Consider the following 17,568-nt stretch of genomic DNA (forward strand, 5'->3'; position numbering starts at 1 on the left):
TCTTCTATGAAGCCAATTGTGATGCCATATCCTCCCTGCTTCCTGATGATTCGACTCACAAAAAAAGATCCTAATGGACAACACTACTGTGCAGTGAATATTAATTAGCCATGTGGCTAGGAACAATAGCGGACTCATGCAGTATACTCTAACGGAACATGTGCCCTGTAATTTTTCAGTGCTGTGAGTTTAGGCTGCTGCTGTTAGAATCTGCTATAACATGAGCCTGTAGGCTCAGGGCGTGATAGGGAAATGAAGGGGATGACCCAAGGTAGTACACTGGGGAGAAGCAGCCCCAGAATGCTTTGCAGTATCTGTTATGAGTCCTGCTGGCCTCCTTACAGAGCTTGGGAATAACAGCCTTGCTGTTCAGCACACATCACAGTAATGGTGGCCATACATGGTACAATTTTTTCATACAATCTTACCATTTCTATGCAATATAAGGGAACAGCCTAAATTATCCTTTCAGTATATTCACTGAATTTACCCTTATTCTACATAGAACTGGTAAGATTGTATGAAAAAATTGTACCATGTATGGCCACCATGAGAGATTTTTAACTTCAGTATTGCCTTTTTGGCTTCCTTCTAAACTGTTTAACACAGGAGAATAGAGGTTTAAATTAGCTTTTGCAGCCTGACAGTTACTCTTTAAACATGAAGGTTTAATGTGTGTGTGTTTTCTTTAATCAAATTACAGTTGGTATAGTTTTACAATCTGAACAGCAGAATGAGAGAGGTAGAGATTGTCAGACCTCATTAATATCCTCATATATAAATTACTGTATGTACTCGAGGATACGCTGATCCACAGATAAGCCCACCCCCTACTTTTGAGCCCCAAAAACGGTGAAATTCCTGCTGATAGGCTGACCCCCCAATGTGTGGCCTTAGGCCTTTGCGCATACTGGGAGCAAACTGGAAGATCACTACCTGTCCTTGCTTTATCCCTGGTTCACGGCAGCTCTGTACTCACTGCTAGAGCTCCAGGCCTACTATGGTCACTTGACTGTAAGACTGGGGCTCTATCGGTGAGTTACTTGTAGCTTAGAGCTCTAGTGGCAAATACAAAGCTGCTGGGGAGAGGATTGGACTGGAGTTGGGGCAGGGACAGGAAGCTATGATCTCCAATATGCAACCAACATGCATTCTCTATGGGGGGCTCACCCAAGGATAGTGCGATACTCCAACTTTTAGCCCACAAATTTGATATTTTAAAAAACTGGGTTATCTGCAGTGGTATACAGTATGTTTTAATAAATGTTAAAATATTTACCTTCTTACCCTAAAGCCCAGATTCAGCAAGGACAGTATATTGGAGTACTTGTACTTTCACTGCATTTATACTTCTTTCACTTGTCCAATGTCCAGTTATCTCTTAAACAGGACAATCAAATACTTCCATTCCATTTTAGCAAGACCCTTTCACTCATATTGAGAGATACCTGCAGCCTCATATGGCAGCCTCATATGGAGAAAGCTAAGGGCAATACATATGCCTATACCTGACTTTGAATGTGTGGGAGGATATTGCCGACATGTTTTGGACAAGATGCAACTTCTCTAGCAGTGGAGGCATAATTGAAGGCAAACTCTTTTTAAACTTGTGTTGCCACCAGAAACTGAAGAGAGGTATTTTAATTCAAGGGAAAAAATATATTTAGTTGTATTATTGGTATGACTGATGCCATCAACAGATTTGACAATATTGATGTTGAAACTTATGGAAGTCCAAGTGATTCCAATGTGCTCAGCCATATTATTTTTTTTCTGAAAATAGAAGATGGAAGTTTTGATTTGCAGTTCCTTAGATCATAGCCAACAACAACTTCACCCTCATTCACATGTTTTTGTTGGGGATGAGGCTTTTGGCTTCCGAACAAATGTCATGTAATACACTCATCAAGACAGCACTCCAGCAATGCATCTGGCTCTTCCAGCCGTAAAATGGAACAGCCAGCTTCCTCATCAGGCCGGTGTGGCATGGACAAGTGCGCAAGCCAACCCCAAATCTTTTTATTGCTGCCTGGACTACGCCTGATCGTGTACCCTGACCTGCCTGACCTTGTCAAGCCCTTGGATATCATAAACATCTAATCTTCCATGTATAACCCTGGATTGTCTCCTGCTTTACACTTGGTATTTATGCTTTTACATTAATTAAGGAATAGGCTTGGGGACACTAGACAATAATTGTGATGTGTTATTGCATTAGTTTAACACCAACAGAAGGAAAGGTGGGAGAACTAGTTCAAGACAGGACCTTGGATTTTATATGTATTTTATATGTATTCACTATTTGCTTACTCAGTTGGCTACTGGCTGTGTCTTTGTGCTTTGTGCCATGCTGTGACTAGCTACCTTACTGACTGACAAGAGGCTCATCAATAACTATATGAAGTACCTTTTAATAAGCTATTGACACATATCAGCCAGCCTAAAACCCAGGAACCTAATGGAGAAAACCCTTATCCCCGTGTGTGGGAGGTGGTGCATGAGTGTGGGTGGGACACACAGATTTTATTGTACAGTTTTGACAGCACTGTCATAATTGGTTTTATTTATGACTCACATATGCTGCCTTTACTATTTTGTGATACCAAAAGTTCTTGTGCACCAGAATTAGGATATGAAGTTCTACACACACTGCATGGTAATTATCATAATTATTTCTAGCATCCCCTGACCCAATTCCCTAAATAATATAATTACTTTTGTTTAGATTCCCACACACAGGACAAGATTGAGATAGTGGCAATCCAATCAATATATATGAGGTGAATAATATTTTTTTGCCCCATTTGGTTTTTTTTTTATTGGTAACATGTTATTGTCTGGAATTACCAATGCTGACTTTGTCTGTCTGACCATTCTTCTGCCCATAGGAGAAGAAAAGACTTGCGCTCAAACAAAATAGCACTGGCCCTTTAAAAATGCATACGGTGCTGCTCTCTTAAACTGGTTGGTGCCAGCAACTGTAAGAAACAAAAGGGTAGGGAGACAAGAGAGCGCTCCGTAGTACATTAAATGGGGTTTGCTATTTAGGCAAAAATTAAAATCATAACACTCACATTTAGTAATAGTGTCTGTTCCTGTGTCTCTAGCCCATCCGGTTGGTCGCCTCGTACCATGAACAGCCTGGCCAGGGCTAATGGTGTCGCTGGAGTATAGGAGGACGTCCGTCCGGGGCGAGCAGTGCAGACTCTGCCGTCTGACCTCACTACCGGTTTTGGCGTAAGTCCACGCCTATACTCCAGCGTCCTCCTATACTCAGGTGAGGAAGGCGTGGACTTATGCCGAAACCGGTAGTGACGTCAGACGGCAGAGTCTGTGCACCGCTTGCCCCGGACGGACGTCCTCCTATACTCCAGCGACACCATTAGCCCTGGCCAGGCTGTTCATGGTACGAGGCGACCAACCGGACGGGCTAGAGACACAGTAACAGACACTATTACTAAATGTGAGTGTTATGATTTTAATTTTTGCCTAAATAGCAAACCCCATTTAATGCACTACGGAGCGCTCTCTTGTCTCCCTACCCTTTCATTCTTCTGCCCATAACCTGCCTTGAGCAGTCCTGGGCCTAGCGTCACATCTGCCTTCCTGGTCTCAGTCCCTTGGCTGAGAGGGGACATGCAACATAGTATAAGTACTGCGGAGAAGATTGAAACTTGAGATTGAAGGAAGGCAAGAGATCACACATCATGTGGCTCTACTCATCAAGAGTATTCTCACAGCCCAAAAATGTAGAATTACAGACTGAGTAGGGCACATTTGGTATACTCTTTAATAAATGGTTGTTGCTTCACACTCCAGTAAATTTGTCAGCAGATAATGCAATAGCAGTGCTCAAGGCAATTTCATTCAACATCATGGGCTTACAGCATGGAAGATTTTGATGGACTTCATCTGCGAAACTTACCCAAAGAATTTGGAAGCTTTGCTAATGAGGCTCTAAATAATCAAGATTTCCTAAAACAATTATTTTATGTTTCCTGAAGCCCTAGTTTCTTGGCAGGAGAACATTATTTACAATACTTCAGCTGCAAGTTTGGTTTGAAATAAGTTTATGTGTAATTTAGATGTTTATTAAAATGTTTAGAAGACTTCTTTTAGTTTCTGAATTTTATATACTCTTAGGAAGACAACATGTTTTGTTAATTTACTTTTTATTTGTATTATTATTGTGAAGATTTTTTTCAGTCCAAAGCCATGTTACTGACTATCCTTAGTTAGAGGAACTCAAAAACTAATCCTCACCATAGTCATAGTCTTATGTTCCTGACATAATATTATTATGTATGTATATATATAGCTGAGACAACTTGTACAATATTTTTCAGAGTATATAGTCAGGCCACTGACTGCTCGCAAGTCAATCCCTGCTATTTTTATTGTGTATTGTCTCTTTACCAAATTTTTTTTTTTTTTTTTGGTTAACTTAATTGTATTAAAGAAGTAGTTCCAACCGTGTCTTAGCTGTGTAGCCATTTATATCATTACTATGTGCATCCTAACTTGCATTGGACACCTTAAAGGTTCTGACACTGGTCCACGTGGATAGTGGGGAATGCTATAATTTGGTTGCCAGCTATTGCTGGAGGCCGAATTATAGTGTTTTAAGATGTAACTTCTGCTCCGTCTTCTGACAGCGCCGAAGTTACTCAGTGTGTGCCCAAATCTCCTGCGCTGTGATTACAGCGCTCAATAAAAGGAGCCCTAAGTATACCTACAGTGATCTGCTAGACAGGAAGAATTAGAACCAATTGAGACCAGTACCTTTAGACCATACTGGTGCTGTAACTATTTAAATAGTATTTCATGGTCAACAGTATCAAAAGCTGTGGAAAATTCTAGCAGAACAAGGATTGCGCAATCACCATTGTCTCTTACTAATCTCTTAAGCTAAGTACACACTTCCAAGTAGCGCACAACATGCACACGACCACCCAAATGACCTGACGACCTGCAAGACCTGACATACCGCACGACCTGTATGTCCAGACGGATAAACAACCAACTCATTTACATACTGCGCATGCAAGCGGAGTGACTGACTACACACTCGAAACAAGTACAAGTCGTTCAAACGACTTGTACACACGCATAAACTGCACGATATCAGAACAGTCGTGTGAGTAGATCTGACAGTTGGATCGTGCAAACCGCCGGTTAACAGTTGCTCATCAAGTTGTTTGCATGCGTACACATGCATGATTGTCGTCCAACAGACTAAACCGGATTTAGGGTCTAAAAGCAGTGCAATTTTTTTCACAAGCTTTTAGACCCTAAAAACAAGAAAACAAACCTACCACAGAGAGATCCACAGCAGCGTCTGCATATAACTCACTCAGGCACACGATTACCACTCTGAGCTGCAGATTTCCATCCCGAGCCTGACTCAAGATTAACGCTAAGGAGGTTAAGTCAGACAACAATCAGGCAGTTTGGCTGAGCGTGTGTACGGGCCTTTACCCTAATTAGCAATGCCTCAGGACTGTGTCTTTTCCTGCAGTCGGACTGGAAAGTATATTATACAGGGGACCTGATTATTGGTACAGTATTGTCAATCCATTCAGCATTTTGGGAGACAGGCTTCATGCACCAAGGGGCTTTTATGTCAAATGTTCAAAAACACCCTACCTTATGTCTTACCATGGACCTGTACAAACAATTTACAGTGATGGAACAGTGGACTTATTATGTTCAGTAAAATTACATTGAAAAGGTTACTTTCTCCAGTTATTAAAATGCTAATATGCAAAGCTTGCATTTCTCACTAGCAATATAAATATGAAATTAGGACTACAATTTCAAATAAAAAGTACTAAAATGTGCAGAGTCTGTAATGCACAGCACACCCCTCCTTTCTTGCTGCTCTTTGTCTGGGTTGGATGGACATCTAAACATTTCTATTTCCGCAGAGCAATCCTGGTGAATCAAGTGGCCCTTTGCATCATTGTGTCAAGTGCGGTCACCTGTGGCATTGTGATGTTTGCCTTCTACTTAAACTGTGATCCTCTGCAGGCTGGATACGTCTCTGCCCCTGACCAGGTACTTATTTACGTCTCTATGTGGCTTCTTAAAACTGTTTGGCTGGCTGATTACCAAAATATTATTCAACAAAATAATCGTATTGTATTTGGACTTCTTAAGTACGACTGATTTGACTGGTCACATTTAAATAATTAAGTTTTGGGCTTACAAGTAAATATCATGAAAGAATATTATAAAATGTGTTTCTATCTATAATTAGTATATGCTATTACACTGACCTATCAGGAGGTCAGAAAGATGCTGTTACACATTCGGGAATGCTGACTCCATCAGAAAATGTTAACCAAAACATTTTTGATGATGCAGATCAATACCTAAGATAGCAATAATAATGCAAGGATCTCCATGCAGACATTATTTTAGGAAAATGGAGACCAAGTCAGCAATCTGACTGAGCAGAGTAATAATTAAATGTAATGTGCATTTGCTATAACAAGTATATACACAAATGAATCATATGGTAGTTGGTGAATGCTGCATAGCAATCCAGTAAAATCCTACATTGTACCTCTCCTGGGAGCAGAGTTAAAGGACAACTGAAGTGAAACGAATATGGAGGCTGCCATAATAATTTCCTTTTAAACAATACCAGTTGCCTGGCAGCCCTGCTGATCTATTTGGCTACAGTAGTGTCATCAGAAACAAGCATGCATAAAAAGAAATAAATATGGCAGCTTCCATATTCCTCTCACTTCAGTTGCCCTTTAAGCCTCCCAGGTTTTTTTCTTGTCTTGACCTTATTTATGTTTCAAAGGGCTATTTTTAAGGAAGTGTTTGCATATCTGGTTAAAATGTGATTGTTTTAGCAGCTGCAAGAAATCAATATAGATAAATCTATATTTGCCCCATGGCTGAGGCTAAGAAGGGAAATACACCTCACCCCTCTGCAGAAGCTGCTGAAATACGATCTATGCTGTGCTCGCGTGTTTACAAAGCAAGCTAGATATGACAGTGCAGTTTCTAGGAGTGAACAAGAGTAATGGTGGCCACTAATGATCCAATCTTTTTCATCCAATCTTACCAAATGTATGTAGTAGAAGGGTAAATTGAGTAAATATACTGAATGGATACTTCAGGCAGTTACCTTATATTACATAGAAATGGTAAGATTGGATGAAAAAGGTTGGATCATTAGTGGCCACCTTTAGGGAGGAAATGACATCAGGATTGGTCTCCGTCAGATGCAGTAAAGTTAGAAATGCCTCGAACAGTTTTCTTTTTATTTACTATAGAAAATTCACTGAAATCAAACATGGCCAGTACAATACAAATGGTATGTAAGTAGAACAAGTATTTATTAACTTATATATCTACTTATATGTGTGTTTATATGTGTGTTTTTTTCCTGGGATAGAATGACTGTCTCTGCTGCTTTAATAATCTGATGTGGATGCTACCCTTTCTGTTATCACACTACACTTCAATAGTGTTCCCTCTTATTCTTCCTATTAATTATTTTCTTTGGTAAATAAATCTTCTCAATTTGAAAACAGGTTTTCTGACATTAGAAGACATATCCTTCATAGTCATGAGCAGAAATTTTGCCTATGCGTAATTTTGCATCGTAATTTGCAACTACGCATCTTAATTCGCAATTATGCATCATAATCATAATGAAAAATTTCGGGGAAAAGCATAATTAATTTCATAGTTAATTGTAAGCATTCGTAATTACGTATGAATTTACATGTATTTTACGTGTAATTTCATGCCGACTTTGGCAGTGAATAGCAAAGCCCCCAAACATGCTATTGCTACCCACATTGCTACATATGTTGACAAGAATAGTGGGTACAAGTAACAAAAATAATTTTTCAAAAAGACCTTGTAGTTTTTGAGAAAATCGATTTTAAAAATGCAAAGAAAAATGGTTTTCAAACCATTTTTTTCTGAGTTTAAAAACCATTTTTCTTTGCATTTTTAAAATCGATTTTCTCAAAAACTACAAAATCTTTTTGGAAAATTATTTTTTTTACTTGTACCCACTATTCTCCTTAACATATGTAGCAGTTTTAGCAGCAATAGCATGTATGGGGCTTCACTATTCGCCACCAAAGTCGGCACAAAGTTACACGTAAATTACACCTAAAATTCATGTGCAATGACGAATGATTATACAAAGTCAACAACAGTTAACAATTTGTAAGTATGTGTAGGTGTAATTGCGAAAATGTACGGGTAATTTAGCGTAATCATAAATAGCTAATCATAACTACTAATCCTTAGTAGTTCTGTCATAATGGCTTCACACTATCATCAACTATCTTCGTTCTTTTTTCTTTTTTAAATACCCTCCATCCATTGATGCCAGACTCCAATTGACTCAAAATCACCATACTTTTGCATAAAGGTTCATGGTACCCTTTTTTAATGGGGCTAACATGGCAAACAAAGCTTCCTTATTCTTGACTCACAGCTCATTTTCCTTGTGGAACATGAAAAAAGCCACTTGTGCCTTCACACCTCTAGGACGTTTGGCTTGCCAATGGTATTTGACTTAAAGGGAACCTGAAATAATAATACACAAAAAAAAGGGTTTTACTTACCTGGGGCTTCTGCCAGCCCCCTGCAGCAGCCCTGTGCCAGTACTGAATGATCCTTCAGTCCCCTGCCGTGGCTCACTTCCGGTTCTGAAGGTGGATAGCCACTGCCACTGCACCTGCGCGGCCCTGGCCTAGATTTTTGGGATGCTCCCAGTGAAGGTAACGCGAATGAGGACGCGGTTGGCCAGGGCCATGCAGGTGCAGTGGCCGTTGACTTGTAAGTCAGCGATACCGAGACTGTGCCACGGCTGAAGTCCGGAGTATTGTTCCAAGACGGCGAGGGTATAGGGTGGCTGCAGAGGGCTGGCGGAAGACCCAGGTAATTGAAACTTTTTTTTTTACTTATTTCAGGTTCTCTTTAATGTCCGAACAAAAATATCTACATATATAAAGTACAAGTGTCCCTGCGTCCTTCCCTGTGTCAGTGCTTTTGCGCTACTGCACATGCCAAGCACTGACAGCCATTGGGACAAAATGCAGGGTGGGCGGGTGTGCGCAGTGGGCGGGTGTGTGTGGACCGGTGTGGCGGCTGGCCGAGTGGGCCAGCGAGTGCAGGCGGGAGCGTTGGTGACAGACTTAGAGCCCATTTTCAAACGGTCTTAGGTCAGCTAGTCTGGAATCATTTGCATTTGTCCCAGATTCTACAATTCCTTTTTTAAGAGTTTAGGGCAGGCTTTCTCAACCAGAGTTCCCTGGAACCCCAGGGTTCCTTGAGTACTGTGCAGGGGTTCCTTGGCATTTTCCCCCATCGTGGGGGAAGCATAATAGAGCACACTAAAATAGTTGGTACTGTAACAAGTAGCACTAAATTGGGGGCTCAGGAGACAGTATAATGAGTGGCAGTATAATAGGGAGTAGTGAAATAAACAGCTACACATACTTTTAAAGTCCATGCCTCCTGCAAAATAAATGCAGGGGTTCCTCGAGATCAAAAAATTGTTTGCAGGGGTTCCTCAAGATCCAAAAGTTATTTGCAGGGTTCCTCCAGGGTAAAAAGGTTGAGAAAGGCTGGTTTAGGGTCTAGTTTGTGTTAAAAATGAGGTCCATCCTTAAAGAGACTCTGTAACATCAAAAACCTGCCCTGGGGGGTACTCACCTCGGGTGGGGGAAGCCTCCGGATCCTAATGAGGCTTCCCACGCCGTCCTCTGTCCCACAGGGGTCTTGCTGCAGCCCTCCGAACAGCCGGCGACAGACCCGACTGTAGATTCAATATTTACCTTTGCTGGCTCCAGCGGGGGCGCTGTGGCGGCTTTCGGCTCGGAAATAGACGGAAATACCCGATCTCCGTCGGGTCCGCTCTACTGCGCAGGCGCCGGAAACTTGCGCCTGCACAGTAGAGCAGACCCGACGGCGATCGGGTATTTCCGCCTACTTCGGAGCCGACAGCCGTCAGAGCGCCTGCGCAGGAGCCGGGAAGGTAAATATTGACGTCACCGCTGCACGGAGGGCTGCAGCGAGACCCCTGAGGGACGGAGGACGGCGTGGGAAGCCTCATTAGGATCCGGAGGCTTCCCCCACCCAAGGTGAGTACCCCCCAGGGGACGTTTTGACGTTACAGTTCCTCTTTAAGCCAAAGTCAGCATCTGATTGGTCTACTCTTCTAAATTAGACAAGGTATGTCTCATTTGTGATATCATCCTTGGTGCTCATGTCCGGGCACACTGAGTCAAACAGAATATGATAGCACTCATGTAGATAAAAACTGAATGCCTTGGAATAAAAGTTATTAGATCCAACACTTCTGGAAAACATTTTCTTTGTTGCTTGCATTAACGTGTAGTGCAGGATAGCTGGTACACCCAGCAAGTAATTCCGTACATGTAAAATAAAATAGCTCTTATCAGTCCATTGGAGAGCAAATAAGATGAATAAACTGAATTCAGTAATGATTAAGGAAGTTGAATAAACAGTGACTGGGTGCTGTTTTGTCTAGAGCCTTTTCCAAGCTGTTCAGCATAAACGATAATGTGTAGACACTTTTAAATACACTAATCAACTGGCCTGAAGTTTGGGGCACCCATTAGTGAGCTTAAATATGTCAGATATGTACAGGTCCTTCTCAAAAAATTAGCATATTGTGATAAAGTTCATTATTTTCTGTAATGTACTGATAAACATTAGACTTTCATATATTTTAGATTCATTACACACAATTATAGTAGTTCAAGCCTTTTATTGTTTTAATATTGATGATTTTGGCATACAGCTCATGAAAACCCAAAATTCCTATCTCAAAAAATTAGCATATTTCATCCAACCAATAAAAGAAAAGTGTTTTTAAAACAAAAAAAGTCAACCTTCAAATAATTATGTTCAGTTATTCACTCAATACTTGGTCGGGAATCCTTTTGCAGAAATGACTGCTTCAATGCGGCGTGGCATGGAGGCAATCAGCCTGTGGCACTGCTCAGGTGTTATGGAGGCCCAGGATGCTTTGATAGCAGCCTTAAGCTCATCCAGAGTGTTGGGTCTTGCGTCTCTCAACTTTCTGTTCACAATATCCCACAGATTCTCTATGGGGTTCAGGTCAGGAGAGTTGGCAGGCCAATTGAGCACAGTAATACCATCGTCAGTAAACCATTTACCTGTGGTTTTGGCACTGTGCGCAGGTGCCAGGTCGTGCTGAAAAATGAAATCTTCATCTCCATAAAGCTTTTCAGCAGATGAAAGCATGAAGTGCTCCAAAATCTCCTGATAGCTAGCTGCATTGACCCTGCCCTTGATAAAACACAGTGGACCAACACCAGCAGCTGACATTGCACCCCAGACCATCACTGACTGTGGGTACTTGACACTGGACTTCAGGCATTTTGGCATTTCCCTCTCCCCAGTCTTCCTCCAGACTCTGGCACCTTGATTTCCGAATGACATGCAAAAGTTGTTTTCATCCGAAAAAAGTACTTTGGACCACTGAGCAACAGTCCAGTGCTGCTTCTCTGTAGCCCAGGTCAGGCGCTTCTGCCGCTGTTTCTGGTTCAAAAGTGTCTTGACCTGGGGAATGCGGCACCTGTAGCCCATTTTCTGCACACACCTGTACACGGTGGCTCTGGATGTTTCTACTCTAGACTCAGTCCACTGCTACCGCAGGTCCCCCAAGGTCTGCAATCGGTCCTTCTCCACAATCTTCCTCAGGGTCCGGTCACCTCTTCTCGTTGTGCAGCGTTTTCTGCCACACTTTTTTCTTTCCACAGACTTCCCACTGAGGTGCCTTGATACAGCACTCTGGGAACAGCCTATTCATTCAGAAATGTCTTTCTGTGTCTTACCCTCTTGCTTGAGGGTGTCAATGATGGCCTTCTGGACAGCAGTCAGGTCGGCAGTCTTACCCATGATTGCGGTTTTGAATAATGAACAAGGCTGGGAGTTTTTCAAAGCCTCAGGAATCTTTTGCAGGTGTTTAGAGTTAATTAGTTGATTCAGATGATTAGGTTAATAGCTCGTTTAGAGAACCTTTTTATGCAATGCTAATTTTTTGAGATATGAATTTTGGGTTTTCATGAGCTGTATGCCAAAATCATCAATATTAAAACAATAAAAGGCTTGAACTACTTCAGTTGTGTGTAATGAATCTAAAATATATGAAAGTATAATGTTTATCAGTACATTACAGAAAATAATGAACTTTATCACAATATGCTAATTTTTTGAGAAGGACCGGTATACTCCCTCCAGCTAGAAAATTATAACAAACACAGCACCTTCAACAACAAGCACCAAACACTCCCTACCTACCTTCAAAAGATGAGTGGCCTCCATATATAGAATCATATAGACAGGTGAATGATCCTGACATTATACTGATGCTTCTAAGACCTCTGTTCATTATGTGTTCTCAGTTCCTATCCAACTTTATCAATGTGAGCAGAGGACTTTTGCAATCAATGAGTCCATGGAGGTGTACCATTATCAAGGAGATGCAACTCCCTTGAGACCATGCCCCCTATAATGATCTATTATTACAGTAGAGAAAGTGAGGCATGTACCATACTTTATTACAATCTCAATAAAATAAATAAAACACAGAAAACCTTTCTAATCAATATTATGTCCATGCTGGGCCAGCTATTTTCTGATCTGATCTCAGATTTGGTAAAGTGCTGTTCTGCTCCCTGACCCATAGCATGTGACACCAGACAGCAGAGCTAACACAGTTCAGACCAAAATAGAAGCTACAGGGATAATACCCCATAATAGTTGTCTCAGCTGAACATACAATATCTTTCAGCTTCTCATCAGCAGCTTGCAGTGAGCTAACAGAGTCCAGTTTCCCACACAAATCTAATGTCTTTTTAATTAAAGCAGATATTTGTCTTGGTGGTAGTCACTAGTCAGCAGGAACTGCAGGCCTTTGTCCCCATTATCAGCACTCATCTTGGAATTAACAGGTGTTGCTTGTGTGCTAAAGATCAGAGCACTGGGTAGAGTCCTGCCTGTGCTTATTTATGGCTGTTTCACTGTTAACATTGCAAAAGAAACTTCATCCAAGGAATATGCCATAAATTGATGGCTAAAGAGAGAACTTATAAATACTATGCAGATCAGAGTGAACATATGCACTTCCTAAGCACTGCAAACTTAGAGCATCTGTGGATGGAAAAGGGTGGAGCTGGACTGTTGAAGCTCAGGAAAGGTCTACACAGACAAATAGAGGGGGATCTTCAAGAAGGACAAAAGTACATTGGTAAAGTATCATACACATGTGGATGTAGGAAAGTTAAGGTGAGGTTAGGGTTAAGCTTTAGTCAGAGAGAACATAAAATTAGGTACTAGGAAGGGGAGCTAAGGTCCCTGGGCAGTAGGAAGAGAGTATTAAGTTAAGCCAACAAGCTACAAAGGCTTAAGGTTGGGAACCAGAAAGGGTTTTATCACCTCAGGTAGATTGGTCTTGGGTAGAGATGGCCCGAACGGTTCCCGGCGAACTTCCGGGGTTCGCTTTCGCGGAGAACCGTGAACTTTTCCGGAAGTTCGATTCGCCCAAATAGTGCATCATTAGGGTCCTCTACATCACAGTTTGCAGGCACATTGTAGCCAATCAGGCTACACTCCCTCCTGGAGCCCCCCCCCCCCCCCCCCCCCCCCATAAAAGGCAGGCAGTATCAGGCTTTTCACTCACTCGTGTGCCTGCAGTAATTAGAGAAGGGAGAGCTGCTGCAGACTCTCTGAGGGAAAGCTTAGTTAGGCTCTTGTGGGCTTGTTAGCTTGCTCATTGCTGATTCTTATTGCTAAAAAAGCACCCCACAACAGCTCTTTTGAGAGCTAATCTTGTTCTTGTGATCTATTTTTTTTTTGTGTGTGGCCCACTTGCATTATATACAGCCCTGTCAGTCAGTTGCAGCTGGCCTTTGGCACCTTAAAGAGAATCTGTACTCTAATATTCTTACACTAAAAAGCATACCATTCTATTCCTTATTTTCTCCTGTGCCCCTCTGTGCTGTTTCTGCCACTCTCTGCTGCAATCCTGGCTTGTAATTAACAGTTTTAGGCAATGTTTACAAACAAACTAACCAGCTTCTAATAGGCTCAGCTAAGCATAGTGTGTGAGTATGCAGGGGGCCTGCAGAGGGTGTGTATCGCTTCTACCAATCACAAGCAGCCCTGCACATTCCACACAACCAAAGCCTTAGCCCGACAAACAGGACAGAGGAAAGATACATTGATTTATTACAGAGACAGTGTAATTAGGAAGAGCTGCAGTAAGCCCCAGCACATTAGAACAGGCATAGGAACTCATAGGATAGAAGAACTAAGGCTGAAAAAATTGTTACAGAGTCTCTTTAATTCCTACTGTGCCACTGCCAGGCCCAGCACATTCAGTGACTACCTGTGTGTGTGACAGGCAGCTGCAGATTTGCAATCCTATCCAAATCACTGCACCTGTTCACTGTTCAGTGTACCTACCTACCTACCACGTGAGTGCATGCATTGTTAATACCACCAGTCATTGCACCTGTTCACGGCGGTACCTGTGTGTGTACGTGTGTGTGACAGGTGCACATTTGTAATACCCATCACTGCATATACCTGCCTGTTGTGTTCAGTGCACCCACCTACCTACGTGAGCGCACGCAGTGTGATATTTAATAACACCAGTCACTGTACCTGTTCACGTTACGTGTATGCGACAGGTGCACATTTGTAATACCCATCACTGCATATACCTACCTATTGTGTTCAGTGCACCCACCTACCTGTGTGAGCGCATGCAGTGTGATATTTCATACCACCAGTCACTGTACCTGTTCACGGTACGTGTGTGTGAGACAGGTGCACATTTGTAATACCCATCACTGCATATACCTACCTGTTGTGCTCAGTGCACCCACCTACCTATGTGAGCGCATGCAGTGTGATATTTAATACCACCAGTCACTGTGCCTGTCCACGGTACGTGTGTGTGACAGGTGCACATTTGTAATACCCATCACTGCATATATCTACCTGTTGTGTTCAGTGCACCCACCTACCTACGTGAGCGCACGCAGTGTGATATACCACTCCGTGCATACCTGTTACCTGCACCTGTGTGACTGCACATTGTATTAGTCAAGTCAGTGCATACCTTTTACTTCTTCCCCCCCAATATGGAAAAAACAGACAAAACAGGTAGAGGCAGACCCAGAGGAAAGCCACCCGGCAGGTCTGTGCGAGGTCGTGCTGATGTGATTTCGTGCAGCCCTGAACCAAAGTACAATGCTCAGAAGAAGGCACGTCCAATCAACTCCCAAGATTGTCAGGACGTGGTTGACTATTTAACACAGAACACCTCATCTTCCGCAGCCACCAGTGCTACTACACGCACCACATCCGCTGCATTTGACACTTCGCAGGAGTTATTTGGTGGGAAATCACTGATGCACAGCCATAATTGTTACAAGATGAAGGCGCTAAGCAAGTTACACCACCTCATATGTCTGAGTTAGGCGACACTATGGACATAACGTGTGAGGAGATGTGAGGAGAAGGATGATGAAGTACCTGCTGTTGGTGCAGTTTATGAGATGTCTGAGGCAAGCGAAGCTGGGCAGGATGATTATGATGATGACGATGATACGGATGCCACGTGGGTTCCCAATAGAGGAGATGAACAGGGGGACAGTTCAGAGGGTGAGTCAGAGAGGAGTAGGAGGAGACAAGTTCCTGAAAGAAACAGGGGGAGCTCGTCGTCAGAAACAGCTGGTGGCAGTGTCCAGCACCATGTATCGCCACCTATGGACAGCCAGCCAACATGCCCTTCAACGTCAGCTGCTGATGCCACCATAGTGCTATCACCCCAGGGGGGCTCAGCGGTTTGGAATTTTTTTAATGTGTCTGCCTCAGATCAGAGCAAAGCCATCTGTTCTCTCTGCCTCCAAAAATTGAGCCGTGGAAAGGCCAACACCCACGTAGGGACAACTGCCTTATGAAGGCACATGCAGAAAAGGCACAAACTGCAATGGGAAGAGCACCTGAGCAAAAGCAGCAAACAAAAGAAAAGGCACCCTCCTTCTCCTCCTTCTCCTCCAGGTGCAGCATCTTCAGCCGCTTTCTCCCTTGCACTTTCACAGCCACCCTCCTCCACTCCGCCTCTGACCTTGAGCGGTTCCTGCTCCTCTGGCCACAGCAGCCAGGTGTCTGTGTAGGAAATCTTTGAGCGGAAGAAGCCAATTTCTGCCAGTCACCCCCTTGCCCGGCATCTGACAGCTGGCTTGGTGGAACTGTTAGCTCACCAGCTGTTACCATAACAGCTGGTGGACTCTGAGGCCTTCCGTAAATTTGTGGTTATTGGGACACCGCAGTGGAAGATACCAGGCCGCAATTATTTCTCTAAAAAGGCGAACCCATACTGTACCGTGAAGTTGAGAGGCAAGTGGTGTCATCTCTGACACACAGCGTTGGGTCAAGGGTCCACCTGACCATGGATGCCTGGTCTGCCAAGCACCGTCAGGGCAGGTACATTACTTACACAGCCCATTGGTTCAACCTGGGGACCGCTGACAAGCAGGGAGTACGTGGCTGTGCAGCAGACCAACTTGTGACCTGCCACCTCCTCTCTTCCTGCTACATCCTCTTTGCTGTCATCATCCTACTCCTCCTTGGCTGAGTGGCAGTTCAACTCTACTGTTGCTGCAATCTTCTCTCCAGCTACACAGCCCCAGCTCCCCAGGGCCTATGCTGCATGCCAGGTACGACGGTGTCACGCCATCTTAGACATATCTTGCCTCAAAGCAGAGAGTCACACTGGAGCAGCTCTCCTGGCTACTCTTAACAAACAGGTGGATCAGTGGCTGACCCTGAACCAGCTGGTGATCAGCAACGTGGTGTGTGACAATGGCAGCAATCTCATTTCCGCTTTGAATTTTGGAAAGCTGACACATGTACCCTGCATGGCACATGTGCTGAATCTAGTCATTCAAAGATTTGTGTCAAAGTGCCCAGGCTTAGAGGACGTCCTGAAGTAGGCCAGGAAGGTGTGTGGGCATTTCAGGCGGTCTTACACGGCCATGGCACACTTTGCCAATATTCAGCGGAGAAACAAGTTGCTGGTGAGATGCCTGATTTGCGATAGCCCGACTTGCTGAAATGCAACCGTCCTTATGTTCTCTCGGCTGCTAGAACAGGAAAAAGCCGTCACCCAGTACCTCTACAACTACAGTAGAAGGACACACTCTGGGGAGATGGGGATGTTCTGGCCCAACAACTGGACACTCATGCGAAATGCATGCAGGCTCATGCGGCCGTTTGAGGAGGTGACCATCAGCGATTTGATCCCGTATGCTTACTTCCTGGAGCGCGCCGTGCGTAGAGTGGTGGATCAAGCTGTGGAGGAGCGTGAACAGGAACAGTTACTAGAGGAAGTATTGTGGGATCAATTCTCATCAGAACCAGATGTTTCCTCAACACCTGCGGCAGCACAGAGGGGGGAGGAGGAGGAAGAGTCGTATGGGGAAGAGGAATCAGACTCGGATGATTAGGAAGGTGTTTCTT

At 43.4% G+C, this 17,568-nt stretch overlaps 1 protein-coding gene across 2 annotated transcripts in view; it reads left to right on the plus strand.

The window, feature by feature from the left end:
• The window catches only part of SLC5A5 (solute carrier family 5 member 5), a 305,199-nt gene that overhangs the window by 171,230 nt on the left and 116,401 nt on the right, over positions 1–17,568 (plus strand). For both annotated transcript variants that reach the window (XM_068234114.1, XM_068234113.1), the window contains exon 8: positions 5,928–6,057. In XM_068234114.1, the coding sequence (XP_068090215.1) occupies positions 5,928–6,057 (130 nt within the window). The remainder of the gene's footprint in view (positions 1–5,927; positions 6,058–17,568) is intronic.

The sequence above is a fragment of the Hyperolius riggenbachi genome, chromosome 1 (assembly GCF_040937935.1).
Source record: "Hyperolius riggenbachi isolate aHypRig1 chromosome 1, aHypRig1.pri, whole genome shotgun sequence".
NCBI lineage: Eukaryota > Metazoa > Chordata > Amphibia > Anura > Hyperoliidae > Hyperolius > Hyperolius riggenbachi.